A 19782-nucleotide genomic window follows, 5' to 3' on the forward strand; every position below is an offset into this window, starting at 1 on the left:
TGTCTATTTACAATAGAAAAGATACAGAAGCAACCCAAGTGTCTGTCAACAGATGAATGGATAAAAAAGGTGTGGTGTATAAATACAATAGAATACTACTCAGCCATAAAAAAAAGAATGAAGCTCTCCATTTGCAACAGGATGGACCTGGAGGTTATTATACTTCGTGAACTAAGTCAGAGAAAAACAAATACTGCGTAATATCACGTGTGGAATCTAAAAAATAAATGAATGTGTACGAAAGAGAAACAGATTCACAGATAACGAGAACAAACTAGTGGTTACCAGTGGGGAGAGAGAAGGGTTAGGGCAAATAGGGGTGAGGGATTAAGAGATACAAACTACTACGTATAAAATAAGCTACAGGATATATTGTACAGCACAGGAAAATAAAGCCATTATATATAATTACTTTAAATGGAATATAATCTATAAAATATTACATCACTGTGTGGTACACCTGAAACTAATATTGTAAATCAACTATAGCTCATTTTTTAAAAAATGAATGTGTGAAGACAGCAGATGTGTATTAAAATATCCCAGTGGAAATATGGAGGTATCAAAAATCCAATAAGTTTAAGAATCACGGTATGATGTTATCTTAAAAATGAATGATGAATGTGATAAAGTCATCCAATTTCCCTATTTGTATTCCAGCTTTACTGAGGTATGACTGTAAATTAAAAATTGTATATATTTAGTTTTTTAAAGAAAGTTTTAAATAAACACACAAAATTGTTTTTCATTTCACCAGTAACAAAAAGGAGACAATTTATAACAGCACTGGGAGTTCCCTGGTGGTCTAATGGTTAGGATTTCGGGAACCTGTGACCCAGGTTCCATCCCTGTTCTGGGAACTGAGATCCCGCAAGCTGTGTGGTGCAACCGAAGAAATAATAATACAACGGCATCAAAATTTGAAAATATTTAGGAATAATTTCCACTCAGCTCTTTGGAAATAATAACAAAGAGTTATTGGGGCTTCCCTGGCGGCGCAGTGGTTGAGAGTCCGCCTGCCGATGCAGGGGACACGGGTTCGTGCCCCGGTCCGGGAAGATCCCACATGCCGCGGAGCGGCTGGGCCCGTGAGCCATGGCCGCTGAGCCTGCGCGTCCGGAGCCTGTGCTCCGCAACGGGAGGGGCCACAGCAGTGAGAGGCCCGCGTACCGCAAAAAAAAAAAAAAAAAAAAAGTTATTGAATATCATTAAAGAAGATTAATAAAATGGAGAATCATACCACAAAAAAAGTAAATAAATACAGTGCAACTCTTGACACACTATATAGTTACCTATGTTTTCTTCCCATGTGGCAAATCTATGTGTTTTTGCTGGAAAAAGGCACAAGAAGGCACTTCTTACATGCAGGTTAATATTTTATTTTTTCTCTGGTTTCTGGTTACCTTGTACTTTCTTTGTGAAAATTCATCTTGCTGCACAGGTATGAAGCATGCACTTTTCTGAGTGTATGTATGTGTGTGTGTATATATATATATATATATATATATATATATAATGCTTTGAAATGGTTACTTAAAAATTATACAACATAGAAGTCATTTTGTCCACTGGCATTAAATATAGGGCTGTAAATTCATCCCACCTTCACACTCCATAGAGCCTCAAAGTGCCCCTTGAACCAGAAGATACCTCCAGTGCACGGTGGGATTCCACACAGCGTCTATTGCTGTGGTTAAGGTGATTCAGCACCAGGGATGTTTTTGTCAAAAGTCTGGGAGTTGGAGGCTGGTGGCTGTTGATTATTCTTCTCCAAGCTGTGTCGGATGCCATATCCAAAGTATATGACAAATCCTAGTAGAGAAATAAGACAATGAGAAGGAAAAGTAGGTGCTCTCCCCGCTTACAAATGCCCAACAGGCCTGCCATTATGGTGTCTGACACAGTCTGCGGGGAGAGGTAGTAGAAAGAGGATTGGGTTCAGTCACTCAAGAGGTCTTTTAATCCCAGAAAGCCACTTACCAATCACCATCCAGACAGCAAATTGGGCCCAAGTCCCAGAGGTCATCTGCATCATCAAGTAAACATTCACAAAGATGCTCATGAGTGGGAGAAGAGGCAACGCAGGGACCTGCGGGCAAAGTCAGTTATTCCCTGGACACACCACAGACGTCAGAAAGGCAGGCCTCTACCCCACACGGCCGAGAAGACTTCAGTCGTACTCAGGCTGTGTGTTCAGTGCCTACTGCAGTTGGGCATGGAAAGCACTGAGTGTGCATCAGGGAAGGGTCCCTTAGTTTTTTTTTGTTTTTTTTGTTTTTTTTTTTTTTTCCTTAGTTTTAATAACTCCCCTCCTTCCCTGGTCCAGCAAAGGATGTTTAGGTCTCGAAGCATGCAGACAGACTTCACTCACTCAGGTGGACAGGTGGGCACGTAAGGTCACCTACCTTGAAGTGAAGGGGAGTGGGGCTCTGGGGCTGCCTCCAAATGATGACAATGAGCCCAGTGGTGAGCAGTAACAGCAGCACAGCTGCTGTTGTATACACGGGGTCTCCAGAGAACACGTGGCTGGGCCACTGGGCCAGTATCAGGCTCAGGGTCGTCAGCAGGAGAACTGCAAGGGTCAGGGTGGAGGAGAACAGGTTCAACTCCGGAAGTCAAATAGCTCAAGACCTTGGGTCACGCCCCTTCCCAGAACTGCCCACCTCACGAAGGGCCATCCTATCTCCAAGATGCCTCAACTGCCAATATACACACTCCCGTCCTATCCTGTCCATTTCAGAAGACCACCAAAGAGCAATCCCCCTGCTCACCAAGGAGTGAGGCACTTCCATAGATAATCTGGCCAGATTTCAGGGTGGGGATGGTGTGGAGAGGGTCACACAGACTCTTGAGAATCTTTGAGGTTCCTGCTTCAGGTACAGATTCCAAAGGGCTTTCTTCAACTACAGGCTTCATCTCAGTTTCTTTCTCTGTTTTCTCAATCTCGCTTAAATTCTGGTCTGGTTGGTACCTGAATTAGAGGTATTAAGTCAATATGAACAGCAGCCCCTACTCATCCAGCGTCAAGCGGTCTAATCCACCTCTCGCCCAACTTAAGCCTAGCGGGACGTTTAGAAGGCAGCATGAAGGCAAACGACGATGATCTCCCCTTCAATCCCCACGAGTCAAAGACCCCCAGCCAAGGTGTAGCGTAGTCTCACCTGAGGACAAGAACAGAAAAAGACACCAGGGAATAAGCCAGCAGGGTTCCGATTGACATGAGGTCCACGAGATCGCTGAGCTCGAAAAGTAATGCCATGACCCCTAGAACGAGGGCACAAACAAGGTGGAGAGGGAGTGAAAATCCAGTAGAAATATCCAAGTTAAGAAAACTGATCAAAGAAGGAATGGGCACTGTTTATTTACCTGCAAGAGTTCCAGAAGCCAAGGTGGCCATGATGGGGGTGCGTGTACGGGCATGGATCTGGGCAAGTCCCCGGAACAGGAGCCCGTCATCTGCCATTGAGTAGATGACACGAGGCATAGGGAACATGGCACCCAGGAGGCTAGAAGAGAAAATGGGAACATGTGTGAGGACGTGGATAAGCAGGACAGACTGGGGTGTCTGCTCCCTAGTCCACGTGGGGTAAGGTGTCTTTCCCTCTTGTCTCTCAATCCCAAGGGCTGGCATACCTGAGCATCTGACAGTAGATGGGGAGAAAGCTCTGACACTGACCTGGATGTAAGAGCACAGAGGGTGCCAACAGCCACGACATATCTGGCAGGGGCCCAGCCGACATGGAGGAAAGCGTGTGGCAAGGGGCTGTCAGGATGAATCTGGTAGTAGGGCACCATGAGGGTGAGTGCCGCCGAGACACCAGCATATGCCAAAAAGCAGATGCAGAGGGAGATCACAATGCCCCAGGGGATGGATCGCTGAGGATTTCGGGCTTCTTCCCCTGCAGGATGGGAGGAAGCATTGGGCCAGGAAAACACACTGTGATGAAATACAAAATCCCCTTTCCGGACTTCCCTGGTGACACAGGGGTTAAGAATCCACCTGCCAGTGCAGGGAACACGGGTTCAAGCCCTGGTCCGGGAAGATCCCACATGCCACGGAGCAACTAAGCCCGCGAGCCACAACTACTGAGCCCACACGCCTAGAGCCTGTACTCCCAATAAGAGAAGCCCGCGCGCCGCAAAGAGTAGCCCCGGCTCACCGCAGCTAAGAGAAAGCCTGCGCTCAGCAACGAAGACCCAACGCAGCCATTAATTAATTAATTAATTAATTTTTTTAAAATTCACTTTCCTCTTGAACCTCCAAAAGAAACCCCTATGCCCAAGGGCAGCCTTATCTGTGCCCAAACCCCTGATGGGACACACAATGACCACGTTACCTGTAGTGGCAATGGCATCAAAACCAACAAATGCATAGAAACAGGTAGCTGCTCCTTGGAAAATCCCGTCGAAGCCAAAAGGCACAAACCCTCCAGAACCCAGAGGGCCCAATCTATGGTGAGAGAAGGAGCAAGAAAGAATGTGGGGGAGCTGTGTTCAGCCATCTGTACTGGACTTTTTGGTTAATACCGCAAGTTCTGGGCTCCAGGAGGACCCCATCGCCTGGATCCTTCAGCCCAGATCTCTTTAGTCCCCACCGTATTCCCAGCTCTGCACACGTGCCCCCACCAGCATTACTATGGTCCAGGACACCCTCCTAACCTAGAGGTGTCATTGGATCCAGATGTGTTCAATTTGTAGTCCTGTTCTGTGAGTTGCCAGTTGTGCAGATCTCCCTTGACGAAGCCAGAGATGACCGTGAAGCTGAGAACCGAAAGGTTCAAGCCTGTGAACACTTTGTTAACCAGGGCCGACTCGCGAGCTCCCAGAGCCAGCACTCCTGTGGGAAAGGTGGAATAGGAAACGTGCAAGATAACCAAATTCATAGACACAGAAGGCAGACTCGTGGTTGCCAGGGGCTGGGGTATTGGGCAGCGGGTGCTCAGCGGGGATGGGATTTCCTTTTGGGGTGAAGGAAATGTTTGGAACTAGAGGGAGGTGATGGTGACACAACATTGTGAACGTACTAAGTGCCACGTAATCGTACACTTTCAGATGGTTAATTTCTTATTGTGACAGTCATCGCACAGTAGACAGGTCTATCAAATCATCACACTGTACACCTTAAACTTATACAATGTGTATCAATTATATGTCAGTAAAGCTGGGGAAATAACAAAATGGTGAATTTTATGCTATACGAATTTCCTCTCAATTAAAAAAAAAAATCTTTGATCTCAGTACAAAGGAAGAAACTCACTGGTCTAAATAAATGATTCTCCCCTGGGGTGATTTTGGCCCCCAGGGGACTTTTAGCAATGTCTGGAGACACTGTGATTGACACAGTTTGGAGGGTGGGCGACCCTGGTATTTAGTACGTAAAGGCCAGGGATGTTACTCAACATCCGACAATGATTTAAAAAAAAAAAAAAACAACCACCAAAAAAAACCTGGGACTTCCCTGGAGGTCCAGTGGTTAGGACTCTACGCTTCCACTGCAGGGGGCACAAGTCTGACCCCTGGTTGGGGAACTAAGATCCCGCAATGCCACGCAGCACGGCCAAAAAAAAAAACTCCACAGGACAGCCCCACACACCAAAGAATGATCCAGCCCCAATTGTCAGTGGTGCCAACAGTGGGAAACAATGGTCTACGTCTTGCCTTCCTGTCTCTCATACCACAGACCCCTCTTTCCAGTCATAATCCCCCCACCATTCTTCCATCCCAAGCCTTTCCCACCCCAGCTCTCCCCCCACACCCCACTCTTCCCATCCTATCACTGAACCCCGTCTCACCCGTAAGCAGCAGTACCAAGCCCAGCGCAAAAAAGTCTGGGTACTTGGCCAGGGAGTAGGGCACGTGCAGAGAGAAAGCTCCCCGTAACACCTGAGAGATGTGGTTCCCAGTCAGGCTGTCAAAAGCGGAGCTCCAGGCCCGGGCCACGCTGGCAGTGCCTGCAGCAGCAGCATAAGGAATATTTATTAACACACATTAACTGAACCCCTACCACGCGTCGTGGGGTGGATTTGGGAGAGGTGGGGGGACGCACACAAAATACCTAATCTCTAAGAGTTTCTTTTCGTGGGCTGGGGACAGTAGACCCAGATGACCCACTAAATAGGTCAACTGTTTAATGTTAGGAGATCAATGTTATGCAAAAAAGAAAAAGAAAACAGGTTAAGTGGGAGTGAAAAGTCTGGGAGATGAGGTTTGAAATTTTAAATCAAGTAGCAAAGGAAACTCCCATGAAGGCAACAACTGAGGAGAGACTTCAACATGGTGAAGGGATGAGCCTGCGGGACATGCCTCCCTCTCACCCACTCCCTACACTTTGCTTTCCTTCTTTGTTCTAGGCCCCGTAATTTAAGGAAAATAGGATAGAGCAGAGTAGAATGAAGTTGTGGGGGTTTCCTATTACCCACTTCACCCCACAAGGTGGATAACAAATTTCTCACGAATGAGTCAAGACCTAAATCCCACCTCCTAATTTCCTGATCTTAATTAAGCCCCACACCTTCCTCCCACTCCCATCATCTCACCGATGACATAGGACAGTATGAGGTTCCAGCCGGTAATGAAGGCACACAGTTGTCCCACTGTGACATAGCTGTAGAGATATGCAGAACCGGAGCATGGTACCCGGGCCCCAAACTCTGCATAGCAGAGCCCAGACAACACAGAAGACAGGGCGGCCACCAGGAAGCAGATGACAATCGCTGGCCCAGCTTTGTCCTTGGCCACTTCACCAGCCAGGATGTACACACCAGCTCCCAAGGTGCTGCCCACGCCCAGGGCCACCAGGTCTAAGGTGTTCAGACAACGAGCCATGCGGCTCTCAGACTCTTCCCTGGGCTCCAGAGGCCGCCTGCGGATCAGCTTCTGACCAAATTGGTAAACATCCTGATACAGCATCTTAGACATAGTTGAGGAGGCTACAATCTGCTGAGAAAGCAAGACACAAAGCCATCAAGAATGTCCATCCAGCCCTGGCCCTGGGAGTTCAATTCCACAGAACAATGGAGTTATGGGGAGCAGATGGTAAAGTACACATTGGGCAAGTTCTCTGTCTCTGAGCTTTGGTTTCTTCAAACATAAAGAAGACTTTTAATGTATTTCAAAGTTACTGGAAGAGTTGCTCGAAGAGAAGTCAGGGGGAACAGATTATGTATCCCCAAAATGTGCCATTTGGGGATGTGGACTGTTTTGAGTTGAAGGCAATTAAGACCCAGCAGACTGGACTTCCCTGTTGGCGCAGTGGTTAAGAATCCACCTGCCAATGCAGGGGACATGGGTTTGAGCCCTGATCCGGGAAGATCCCACATGCCACAGAGCAACTAAGCCCATGGGCTACAACTACTGAGCCTGCACTCTAGAGCCGGTGAGCCTCAACTACTGAAGCCCACGCGCCTAGAGCCTGTGCTCTGCAGCAAGAGAAGCCACCGCAATGAGAAGCCCGCGCACCGCAACGAAGAGTAGCCCCCGCTCACTGCAACTAGAGAAAGGCTGCACACAGTAACTTAGACCCAACGCAGCCAAAAATTTTTTTTAATAAATTAATTTTAAAAAAAGAAAAATAAATAAATAAAATAAATTTAAAAAAAGAAAAGAAATCAACCAGCTCTGCTGGTTCAAATCTAGCTCTGTGATGTGTAGCTTGTTTGATTTTGCATGAACTATATACCACTTTGTCCTCCTTTCTTCTATAAAACAAGGAAATTTATTATTATCATCTTTATCCCCTCCCTTCCTTGATGTGAGTGAAGTGACAGTTTAAGGGGCTCGGTGACCAGCGCGATGAAACCAAGTCCCTGTAAAACCGAGTTCCCCTGCTGAGTTTATGATTCACCTCTCCATCCAAAACTTTATTCCCTTTCTTGTCTCAACCCTGTTCCCCTCAGGATTGAGGAGTACCAAAGAAAAGGGGGATTGAACTCAGGCAGGACCCTGCAGGACCCTCCTCATACAAAAGTTTCTTCGTGTCCCCTCATTGGTTTGTGAAGAAAGGATTCTGTCTCCCAGGTCTTCCCAAGTTCCGAGGAGCAGACTCCAGCACTTACTAGTCAGGGAAGTGAGGGTATGCAGAAACAAAGGGAAAGCAGTACCAGTGGCCTTAAAGGAAAAAACAGCAGGGACCAACCTGCTTGAAATTCTTAACTTGTCACGTAGGCTCTAAGTAAATAACAAAATGCCTCAACCATTGTTTTTGCTCTCTTCTAGAAATAAGTTAAGGGATCACAGGACCTTGACGTCCTAGTTTGCTTTGCAGGAACACGTAGATCAATCACTATCACCAATGACCCACTGAGTCACAAAAATGCCGTCAGGAAGTCTGCAACTGAGATCTTATCCAGAAACTAAAATCACAAAGATCGCCTCCCCTTTCCTCTTCTTTTCTTTAGAAACCTTGCAACCCGGCCAGCCAGCAAGGTGGATTTGAGATCAACCTATTTCTCCCACCTTCTCAAGAGGGTGGCACCCTCGCAATTAATAAACCTTTCCCTGCTCCAAACACCAACGTTTCAATTTGTCTGGCCTCACTGTGCCATCAGGCACGTGAACTTGGATTCCACAACGAGCCCACACTCCACGCATTTCTACACCAAGGATCCTGAAACCTGAAGCTTCCTCTTTCATTGCTTGCAGAGTGAAATTGAACTGGAACTCTGAGTTGGGGCAGAATGAGATGGAATTTGCAGGGAGGGACAGACTGTAGCCCAGCCCAGGGAAAACATCAAACCAGAGTGGCTCCCAACTGCCTGGAGGGAGGGAGGACTAATCTTCATTCTGAATCAGAAATGATGGAACTCTGTTTCCTGCTTCTTTGGGGCATGAAATGTCTCCACTCTACAAGGGTATAGGGCTAGGCTGACCCAGTGAACAAAAGTTATCATCAGGGCGCTTCCGTACCTGATACTCCAAGTTTTGCATTTTGGTTAAGAGCAAGCATTCAAAAAGCCAAGAAACTATGATTAGAATCTTGGCTCTACCAACACCCCTGTGCCTTTGAACAAGTCATTTACTGCTCTGGACCTCTGTTTTCTTCTTTTTCAAACGCTGCTGACGAACCGTTGGGCACTGTTAGTAGGAAAGTAAAATGGAGCAGCTGCTGTAGATAAAGTATGGTGGTTCCTCCAAAACCTAAAACATGGATTTACCATATGATCCAGCAATTCCCCCTATGGGCATATACCCAGAAGAACTGCAAATAGGGTCTCAGAGAGATATCTGTACACCCATGTTTATAGCAACATTATTCACAGTAGCTGAAAGATGGAAGCAACCCAAACGTCCACCCACAAAGGAATGGATAAATACAATGTGGTCTATACATACAGTGGAATGTCATTCAGCTTCAAAAAGACAGGAAAGGGAATTCTCTGGTGGTCCAGTTGTTAGGACTCCACGATATCACTGCAGGGAGCACATTTCGATCCCTGGTCTGGGAATTAACATCCCGCATGCCGCGTGGCACAGCCAAAAAAAAAAAAAAAAAAAAAAACGACAGGAAATTCCGACGCATGCTACAACATGATAGAACCTTGAGGACATTATGCTAAGTGACATAGGCCAGTCACAAAAAGACAAAATATGTATGACTCCACTTCTATGAAGTACCTAGAGTCGTCAAACTCATTTGATCAGAGACAGAAAGTAGAATTGTGGTTTTCTAGGGTCTGGGGTGAGGGGGAAATGGGGAGTCATTGTGAAATGAGGACACAGTTTCAGTTTTACAAGATGATAAGGCCTGTGGAGACTGGTTGCACAGTAATGTAGAGATACCTAACATCTCTGAACTGTACACTTAAAACTGGTTAAGGTGGCAAATTTTATGTTATGTGTATTTTACCACCATTTTTTTTAAAGTTCAGCCAAGGACTTCCCTGGTGGCGCGGTGGTTAGGAATCCGCCTGCCAGTGCAGGAGACACGGGTTTGAGCCCTGGTCCAGGAAGATCCCACATGCCACAGAGCAACTAAGCCCCGTGCGCCACAACTACTGAGCCTGTGCTCTGGAGCCCGCGAGCCACGACTGCTGAGCCCGAGTGCCACAACTACCGAAGCCCACGCGCCCAGAGCCCGTGCTCTGCAACAAGAGAAGCCACAGCAATAAGAAGCCCGCGCACCACAACGAAGAGTAGACCCCGCTCGCCGCAACTAGAGAAAGCCCACGCACAACAACGAAGACCCAGCGCAGCCAAAAATAAAATTAATTTTTTTAAAAAAAGAAAAAAAAAAAAGAAACAAAAGTTCAGCCAATGATAAATAGTAGAGCCAGCTTCACAGAGTTGCTGGGTGTTAACGAACCCAAAAGCGATTTAATGTAAATCACCATACAGTCCTCCTCCTCGGCGCATTATCCGCAATGCTCAAGTTTCTTACCGTCTCCACTTGTACCCCCAGAGGAGGAATCCACAGATCCGGAGGGTCAACAGTATACACGAGACTGAAATCAGTGGTCCACATGTCATAAACCCTATATAAGGGTAAGCTTTAATATTGTTTGAACACCAATCAAAAAAATGACTCTTGGGGCTTCCCTGGTGGCGCAGTGGTTGAGAGTCCGCCTGCTGATGCAGGGGACGCGGGTTCGTGCCCCGGTCCGGGAAGACCCCACATGCCGCGGAGCGGCTGAGCCAGTGAGCCATGGCCGCTGAGCCTGCGCGTCCGGAGCCTGTGCTCCGCAACGGGAGAGGCCACAACAGAGAGAGGCTCGCGTACCGCAAAAAAAAAAAAAAAAGTCTTAGAGCCTCCAGACACTGATGCAACCTCCCTCTCCCCCACCTCTTCTTACACAACCACACACACAGCTCCCAGCTCCTTCTGCTTTCATCTGGAAAATGAGTCTTGCCACCCTCAGGCTGGAGCCAGGCTGACCCAGCTGCACACTTGGATTGCAGAGGTCTCTGTAGGAGGATCTGAACTCAGCGCCCAGTCTCCTACAGAAGAGGGGTTGCCCAAGACTTACCAAATTCTTGGAGCAGAAACTGGAGCCCTGGATCAGAGTCAGGGAGGTTGAGTTTAAGCTGTGTAGGGCTGGAGCTGATACATCTCTAAAAACCAAATCTGGGAACGCTGCCACAATAAAAGACAACCCAATCCCTGGGTGGGGATGGGTGGGGACGCTCGGGGATGGGCGGGGCAAGCCTGCAGTGATACTATCAGCCAGTTGAGCGTGAGTGGTTACCCTCAGGGGACCGTTCTGAGATTTGGAGTCTGTGTGTGGTAAAACACACACAACAGATAATTTATTTACCATTTTAACCATTTCTAAGCGTACAGTTCAGTAGTGTTAAGTACATTCACATTTTGTGCAACCAAAGTTTTTCATCTTGCAAAACTGAAACTCTGATAATAAATAAAAAAAAAAAAAAACACTGAAACTCTGTACCCATTAAACTACAATTTCCTCTTTCTCCTCCACCGGTTCCTGGCCATCACCATTCTACTTTCTGTCTCTGAATCTGATGACTCTAGGTACTTCATTTAAGTGGAATCAAGCAATATTTGTCCTTTCCTGTCATGCTTATTTCACTTAGCAGAATGTCCATAAGGTTCATCCACGTTGTAGCATGTGTTAGAATTCCCTTCATTTTAAAATCGATAGCTAGTGGGAAGCAGCCGCATAGCACAAGGAGATCAGCTGGGTGCTTCGTGACCACCTAGAGGGCTGGGATAGGGAGGGTTGGAGGGAGAAGCAAAAGGGAGGGGATATGGGGATATAGGTATACATACAGCTGATTCACTTTGTTGTAGAGCAGAAACTAACACAGCAGTGTGAAGCAATTATACTCCAATAAAAATGTTAAAAAAAAACGCATTAAACATAATAACAATAATTTTTCTTTACATGTGCGTTTACCTGGAAGTGAAACTGCTGGGTCATCAGGTACCTATAGGTCTGTTTTACTAAATATTGCCACCTTGCTCTCCAACGTTTGTGTGCCAGTTTACACTCTATTCTGCAGGATATATGAATTCCTATCTTGTCAAATCTGGTCACCATTTAGTATTCTCAGACTTTTACAAATTTTGCCAACCTGATGGGTGAGAAACATTATTAAAATTTTAAATTGCATCTCTGGGCTTCGCTGGTGGCACAGTGGTTAAGAATCCGCCTGCCAATGCAGGGGACACGGGTTTGAGCCCTGGTCCAGGAAGATCCCACATGCCGCGGAGCAACTAAGCCTGTGTGCCACAACTACTGAGCCTGTGCTCTAGAGCCCGCGAGCCACAACTACTGAGCCCGTGTGCCATAACTACTGAAGCCCGTGTGCCTAGAGCCCGTGCTCCGCAACAAGAGAAGCCACTGCAATGAGAAGCCCACGCACGACAACGAGGAGTAGCCCCCGCTCACCACAGAGAAAGCCCACGTGCAGCAAGGAAGACCCAACACAGCCATAAATAAATACATAAAGAAATAAACTTATAAGAATAAAATAAATAAACTGCATTTCTCTGATTAATGAAGTTGGGCATATTTTCATCTTTACTGGCAATTCCAGCAACTCTTCTATGAATAACCTGTTCACATCTTTGTTTGGTGGTCAGCTGAATTACTTTTCTTTTGCAGGGGGAAAGGCACAATTCTACATAGTGGTTAGCAGCAGACACGCTGAACTGCATTAGTTTCGATTCCAAATGTGTCATTAACCGTTGTTTGTACTTGGATGTTACCTCTCTGTGGCTCAGTTTCTTAATCTGTAAGATAAAGATAAAAATAGTATCTCATAGGATTACTCTGATGGTTAAGGGAGTTAATACATACTAACCACTTAGAAGAGATCCTGGCATATAGTAACTGCTTAGTAAATGTTAGCTACTCTCATTATCCTACTGGTGGTAAAGTGTTCTCTATATATTTTGGAGAGATTCTTTGTCTGTTATGTATGTTGCAAAAAATCTTTGTCGTTTGGCTTTGTTACCTTTTGTCATGCAGGCATTTTAAATTTTAATGTAAATGAATCAATTTTCTTTACAATTTGTGCTTTTTTTCCATGTATCTAAACATATTTTTCTTCACAGGATCATAAAATTGTCCTCTTGTATTTTAAAACTATTTTTTAACAAATTTAAGCCTTTAATCTACCTGGAATTTATTTTTTTTTATATAGAGGCAATGACCTAATTCTCTTTCTTGCCATACAGATAGCCAATTATTCCAATAAGTTTCCATTGTTGAGGCCATTTTTCTCATAAACCAAATATACATATATAAGCCAGAGTCTATTTCTAAGCTCTCGAGTTTGTCTGATTAAATCTATTTTTAACCCTACAAAATTCCATACTGTTTTAATTACTATAGCTTTAAAATAATTCTTGATATCTAGAAGAGCAAATTCTCTTAGTTCTTCTCATAGCTGCCCTGCCTATTCCTGAACATCTTCTCATACACAGGAATTTTAAAATAAGTTCACCAAATTTCATGATAAAATCTATTGAGATTTTTTCTATTGGAATTATATTAACTTTGTAGGTCAATTTTGGTAATAATTTATAGTACATGTCCCTGATATTGAGCTTGTATATGCATTAACAAAATGTTTTTATTTTGTTTGATTTTATCATTTTCTTCTATAAAAGTATTACATACTATTTTCTAAATTTTTTTCCTTGGGTACCATGTAAATTTGAATGGAATTGTGAATGGAATTTTTTTAAATAACATTTTCTATTTTCCAATAACTGTTAAATAAAATTTACATTATAATCAAAACAACAAAAAAAGAAATGTAGTGTGTATATATAGACAATGGAATATTAGTCAGCCATTAAAAGAAGGAAACCTTGCTGTCTGTGAAAACGTGAATGGACCTGAGGACATTATGCTTATTGAAATACATCAGACAATGAAAAACAATGTATGATTTCACTTATATGTGGAATCTAAGTAAATCAAGCTCATAACACCATAAATTAGAACTGTAGTTGTAAGGAGTAGGTGGTGGAGAAAGTGGGGAGATATCAGTAAAGGGTACAAACTTTCAGTTAAAAGACAAACAAGTTCTAGGTACCTAATATATGTCATGTTGACTATCGTTAACACTGCTGTATTGTATTTTTGCTGTCTAGTATGAGAGAACTGCTTGTGTTCTCAACACACAGACACACACAAGTAGAAGCTATGGGAGATGACAGTTAACTTGATTGTGGTAATCATTCACAGTGTCTATGTGTATTAAATCATCATTTTGGACATCTTAAAGAGATCTTCACTTTGTACAGTCCAAATATATGCAGTTTTGTGAATCGTACTTCAGTAAACTGGAAAAAAGGAAAACCAATGAAGTGGTATTATCAGCCTACTGCAGAATAGATTCCAAACAAGAAAGAGTGGCCTCACACATTAGACATTTACTGAGAATGTACTGGGTTGAAACAAATAACCCTCTATTAAAAATATTCGACTGTTTTTTCCAACCCTGCTCTCTCCAGTCTTCTTACACTACTCGACTTTGCACACTCCGCCCATGGCCTGAGACACTCAAATGTGGGGAACCCCCAAGCCCACCTGGGCCCCAACCAGGAGGAGGGGAGCTTAAAATCTCTGATGTTAACTCAAGCAGCAAAAACATTTAGTAAGCATGGTGCTCGCATCCAGCGTTGCACAAAGGGATGGAAGAAGATAAAGGGGAGTGCGACTTAGTCCTCTTCTTCAAGGGCCCCTTCTGCTGGGAGAGCTGAGAACCCAGGCAGCGAAGGGAAATAGGATGTAAGAGGTAAGGAAGGAAAAACCTGGGAGTGAGAGGGGAGTGTTGCAGCTGGGTGGCTGCTGGTGGAGGCCTGACAGGATTATGACATGCATCAAATAACACACATGCTAAAACACTGGGCACCAACCTGGGATTTAACTGTCATGGTTGACTGTTACATTAACTTTTTTTTTTTTTTAATTTTTGGCTGCGTTGGGTCTTCACTGCTCCACGCAGGCTTTCTCTAGTTGAGGCGAGCGGGGGCTACCCTTCATTGAGGTGCACGGGCTTCTCATTGCAGCGGCTTCTCTGGTTGCGGAGCATGGGCTGTAGGCACGTGGGCTCAGTAGCTGTGGCTCTCGGGCTCTAGAGCGCAGGCTCAATAGTTGTGGCACATGGACTTCATTGCTTCGTGGCATGTGGGAACTTTCCGGACCAGGGCTCGAACCCGTGTCCCCTGCATTGGCAGGCGGATTCTTAACCACTGCGCCACCAGGGAAGCCCCTACATTAACTTTTGAAAGGCCAACCACACAAGATGGAATGAACTGGCTTAAGCTGTTGTGGAGCGTTTTAGTTGGTTGTGTTGGGGACCCGCTCAAAACCCAAGAGTTGGTAGAAAGAGGATTTCAAAGGGAAGACATTGAGATGCAACAGATGCAGAACGACTTCTCAGAGCTTCCCTTGTCTGACTCACAGCAGAAAATTCTGGTAAGTAAGGCTGCCGGAAACTCCCACTTGGGGAGAGGCTACTCCCAAAGAGGCAAAGGTGAGTAAACCTATTACTGTAATTCTCTTGTCCCGCAGTGTTATAGCCTGAAGAAGGCGGAAAGACCACTCACATCTGCACAAACATTATTGCAAACTTTCTCATCTCCAGTTTCTTCTCTTAATTTATTTTTCTTTCCCAAAGAAAGCCATTTGTTCTTCGCATAGAAGCCTTTTCTCCCTACCCCCTCCCCCTACTAAGTTGAGTATATAAGCCTGTAACTTTAATCATTTAGCAAGTTATACTTTTGTTAGGTCCTGTATATAATCCTTTCTCCTGGTAATTTGCCTTTGGTCTGTCTTTTTTGTAAGCTCCAGTCAAAGACTCTAAGAGGATAGAGGGGGAAAGTTTTTCTGCTCCAACAGCGGCAAAGTTTAAATGCTTCAACAGTGTGACACTGCTACTGAATAAGATGTGTGGCCAAGGGCTTCCCTGGTGGCTCAGTGGTTAAGAATCCGCCTGCCAATGCAGGGGACATGGGTTCGATCCCTGAACTGGGAAGATCTCACATGCCGCAGAGCAACTAAGCCCATGCACCACAACTACTGAGCCTGCGCTCTAGAGTCTGTGAGCCGCAACTACGGAGCCCATGTGCCACAACCACTGAAGCCCACGTGCCTAGAGCCTGTGCTCCACAACAAAGAGTAGCCCCCACTCACCACAACTAGAGAAAGCCCACACGCAGCAATGAAGACCCAACACAGCTGTAAATAAATAAATAAAATTTATTAAAAAAAAAAATGTGTGGCCAAGTAAAAGAAGTAGAGTATAGAGTTCATTCATCTAACACTGCCAAAGGGCCCACTGTGTGCCAGGCACTAAAATAGACATCAGGGACTTAGAATTAAAGGGCACCCCCCTCTTTAACAACAGCGGGACATTTGGAGACACTTTATATGGAATCCATTCCACACACCTTATACTGAAATAAACTTCATATACTTAAAGGAGTCTAACTTTTCAAAACAACCATAACATAATAGGAGAAACCATGCAAAGAGTTTAAAATAATATAAGGACAGAGATTTAATCCTTGAGGATGTTTATCTCCAATATCACATTATATAGAATTTAAAAGACCCCAATTGTCAGGCATTATCTTCCTGCTATGATCCATGAGAATGTAACTCACTTCCACCTCTGCTTCCTTCTCCTCACCCTCTCATACGTCCAATATAATTTACCTTTTTTTTTTTTTTCTGCGGTACGCAGGCCTCTCACTGCTGTGGCCTCTCCCGTTGCGGAGCACAGGCTCCGGACGCACAGGCTCAGCGGCCACGGCTCACGGGCCCAGCTGCTCCGCGGCATGTGGGATCTTCCCAGACCGGGGCATGAACCCATGTCCCCTGCCTTGGCAGGCGTCAACCACTGCACCACCAGGGAAGCCCCAATTATATTTAGTTCATCTCACAGTGACTTTGGTAAATGTAAGAGATATGCTTACATTGTTTTTCTTTTTTCCTTTTTCATTCAACCATTACCCTGTGTTTCAAGGTGAGAGTGTCATGACCATCACCCCTCATGACACCCTAATTTCCCAGCCTCTCTCCTTCATATCTGAAGGGTTACATTGCCAGATGGAATATTCTTGGCCAGGAATCTTTTCCTTTCAACACTTTGAATATGTCATTCCAGTCTCCTGGGCTTCTTCTGAGAAATCCACTGATATCCTAATGGGGGTTTCTTTGTAGGTTACAATTTTCCTTTCCCTAGCTGCCTTGAGAATTCTTTCTTTGTCCTTGATTTCTGACAGTTTCATTGTACTGTTTCTCTGAGAAGGTCTTTTACATTGAGATAATAGGGTGACCTATGAGCTTCATGTATTTGCGTATCCAATTCTCTCTTCAGGTTTGAGAAGTTCTCAGCTAATATTTATTTTTTTCTACAGCAGCTTCTTATTAGTTATCCATTTTACACATATTAGTGTATATATGTCAATCCCAATCTCCCAATTCATCACACCAAGCTAATATTTCTTTAAATAAATATTTGCTCCCTTCTCCCTCCCTTCTCCTTCTGGTTCCCAATTATTCTACTATTAGTACTTTTGATGGAACTCCATAGATCACATAGGCTTTCTTTGCTCTTTTTCATTCTTTCTTCTTCGTTAACCTCTATTCAAAATTCCTATCCTCTAACTCACTTATTCTATTTTCCGCTTTCTCTACTCTCCTACAGATGTTTTCTGCTGCATTTTTCATTTCATCCACTGAGTTCTTCACCTCCAGAAATTGTTTGGTTCTTTTTTATGGTTTCTATCTCATCGGTAAAAATCCCACTTTGATAGTGTGTTTTGTTTTTTGGGTTTTTTTAGATTTCATTTAATTTTCTGAGTTTTCTTGTAGCTCACTGAGTTTCTTCAAAACAGCAGTTTTGAATTCTTTAACTGCTAAATCACAAAATGTCGTGGCTTTGAGCTCAACTGTTGGAAAAGAATTATTTTATTTTTGTAATGACATTTTTATTTTCCACTTTCCTTGGAGTTTTGCATCAGTGCTTTCACAGCTGGCGTATTGTGTTCCACGGTGGTGTCCTGCGTTATCTGCGGCTTTCTCTTTGTATCAGTACACCTGTTCCATTCTTCTTGCTCCCTCTTGTGGAGAATTCTTAAGCTTCTACGTCTTCTCTGGTCTTACAACTCGGCAGACAGCCTCCTGGAAGCCTCTTTTTGGTTTTCCAGAAGGTGGCGCTATAGCTCAAATTTGTGGGCACCCTTGCCCATGGCAGGTGGCCAGTTTTCTGAACATGCGCCCTGTCTACCAGAGCTCCCTTGGGTGCTGCAGGTGGAAGCTCAAACAAGGAGCCCCCGAAGAGTGGCGGGAGGTGTGGGTTTAGCAATCAGGGCTTTTGAGGGTGCTGGTGGACCCAGTAGGGAGATTCCCAGATGTAGTACTCCCAGAGGCTCGTAAGAGGACCCCCTGTTGAAAGCAATGGCTTTAGTACCCTTTGAAATGCTTATCTGCCTCTTTCCCAATACGCTTCCTCTCCCTTGTCAGGGATGTCCAGCCTCAGTACTCTGGGTCTCCAGCGGTGTCCTGGGTAACTAGGGTAGCTGAGCGCTCACTCACCACTTTCCTTCTCTGTGGTGGGAGAGGTGCCCTCTGGATAGATCAGCCCCACGAGATGTCTCCCTGGAGGGGGGAGGGGAAAGTTCATCTTACTGCCGCGTTTCCTTTGACCGCACTGGTTTTTTTGGCAGTTGGAATCTCCACTGGAGAAGACTGGACTTTGGCATTCTCTCTCCTGCTGGGGAATCTGCCCAAGTCAGTACTCTCCAGGTTCCCCCCGCCTTCTCACCACCAGAGGAGGGGTCCGCGCAGGTTCCCTGGCTCTGCAGGTTCCGTAGCCCACATAGACATCTTTCTGGTGTTTCCCAGATCCACAGATAGACGGGACTTCTCCAGGTTCTTTGGGCATATGGTGCGAGATCCCACAACACCCACAAAGGTGCTTTTCTTCCTGAATGGATGTGTTTGTTTATTTATTTAGTTATAAATATAGTTGGCTGGTTTACAATATTACATTCGTTTCAGGTGTACAGCATAGTGACTCAGTATTTTTACATATACTAGGTGATATCACTTATATGTGGAATCTAAAAAAAAAAATCACAAATGAATGTATATAGCAAAACGAAAACAGACTCACAGATTCAGAAAACAAACAGGTGGCTGCCAGTGGAGAGAGGGAAGGGTGAGTGGCAAGTTAAGGGTTTGGGATTAACAGACACTAAGCACTATATATAAACTAGATAAGCAACAAGGAGATCTCTTAGAGCACAAGGAATTATAACCATTATCTTGTAATAACTTTTAATCGAATATAATCTGTAAAAATACTGCATCACTAGGCCGTACATCTGAAACTGATGTAATATTGTAAATAAACTATACTTCCACTTAAAAAATGCTAGCATAACAAATAGTTCACAATTGCTCATTTCTTAGTTTCTACTAGAAATTAACTTTTCTAAGGGTTAAGATTCTGGTTAATATATGTAATTAAGAAGGAAAACATCTTTGTGTGCAAGGAAGTTTCTAAAAAGTTATAAGGAATGGACATGCATTTTGTTAAAGGAAATTAATTTTGTCCCAAAGCTAGGTTAAAGTGAGGAGGGTGGGAGAAGCACAGGATAAAATCTGAATGTAGAGAAGGAAGTTATAGAAAGTTTCTGAAAAAGGAACTCTGGGAAAAGAGTTCTGTTCATGACCAGGTCTGGCAAAGCTGAGAATGAATTTAATTGAGTGAATACATTTTAATATTAAAAGTAAGTCGCTGCATGGGACTTTCCCTGGTGGTCCAGTGGTTAGGATTCCACCCTTCCACTGC

General features: G+C 44.6%; 1 protein-coding gene across 4 annotated transcripts; it reads right to left on the reverse strand.

Moving 5' to 3' along the window:
* Positions 1–1380: 1380 nt before the first annotated feature.
* On the reverse strand, positions 1381–11040 carry LOC113606212 (cationic amino acid transporter 3-like). Of its 4 annotated transcripts, none has more exons than XM_027080321.1 (12): positions 10962–11040; positions 6537–6936; positions 5793–5951; positions 4660–4837; positions 4338–4450; positions 3677–3899; positions 3367–3506; positions 3162–3264; positions 2772–2971; positions 2406–2572; positions 1981–2089; positions 1381–1812 (listed from the first exon to the last, which is right to left on the reverse strand). In XM_027080321.1, the coding sequence occupies exons 2-12, from the start codon at positions 6916–6918 to the stop codon at positions 1694–1696; spliced, it is 1893 nt and encodes a 630-aa protein (XP_026936122.1). In that variant the 5' UTR covers positions 6919–6936; positions 10962–11040; the 3' UTR covers positions 1381–1693. The 4 variants fall into 4 exon arrangements, with proteins under 4 accessions (XP_026936122.1, XP_026936121.1, XP_026936120.1 ...); XM_027080320.1 differs by having other exon boundaries at positions 6537–6939; positions 10962–11033; XM_027080319.1 differs by lacking the exon at positions 10962–11040 and adding an exon at positions 10376–10599.
* Between the last annotated feature and the right edge of the window lie 8742 nt (positions 11041–19782).

Source organism: Aethalodelphis obliquidens, unplaced genomic scaffold (genome assembly GCF_003676395.1).
Source record: "Aethalodelphis obliquidens isolate GAN/ISIS:26980383/991018 unplaced genomic scaffold, ASM367639v1 scaffold43, whole genome shotgun sequence".
Classification (NCBI taxonomy): domain Eukaryota; kingdom Metazoa; phylum Chordata; class Mammalia; order Artiodactyla; family Delphinidae; genus Aethalodelphis; species Aethalodelphis obliquidens.

What these genes read in the sequence shown, in the direction of transcription:
- LOC113606212 (XM_027080318.1), bottom strand. Translation starts at nt 10,459, where the DNA reads ATGTGGACCACTGATTTCAGTCTCGTGTATACTGTTGACCCTCCGGAT. An exon ending in GGCTTCTGGAACTCTTGCAG is followed by an intron (nt 3,265 to 3,366) that starts GTAAATAAACAG and finishes CCCTCGTTCTAG; the next exon opens with GGGTCATGGCATTACTTTTC. An exon ending in CCACTCCCCTTCACTTCAAG is followed by an intron (nt 2,090 to 2,405) that starts GTAGGTGACCTT and finishes CTTTGCCCGCAG; the next exon opens with GTCCCTGCGTTGCCTCTTCT.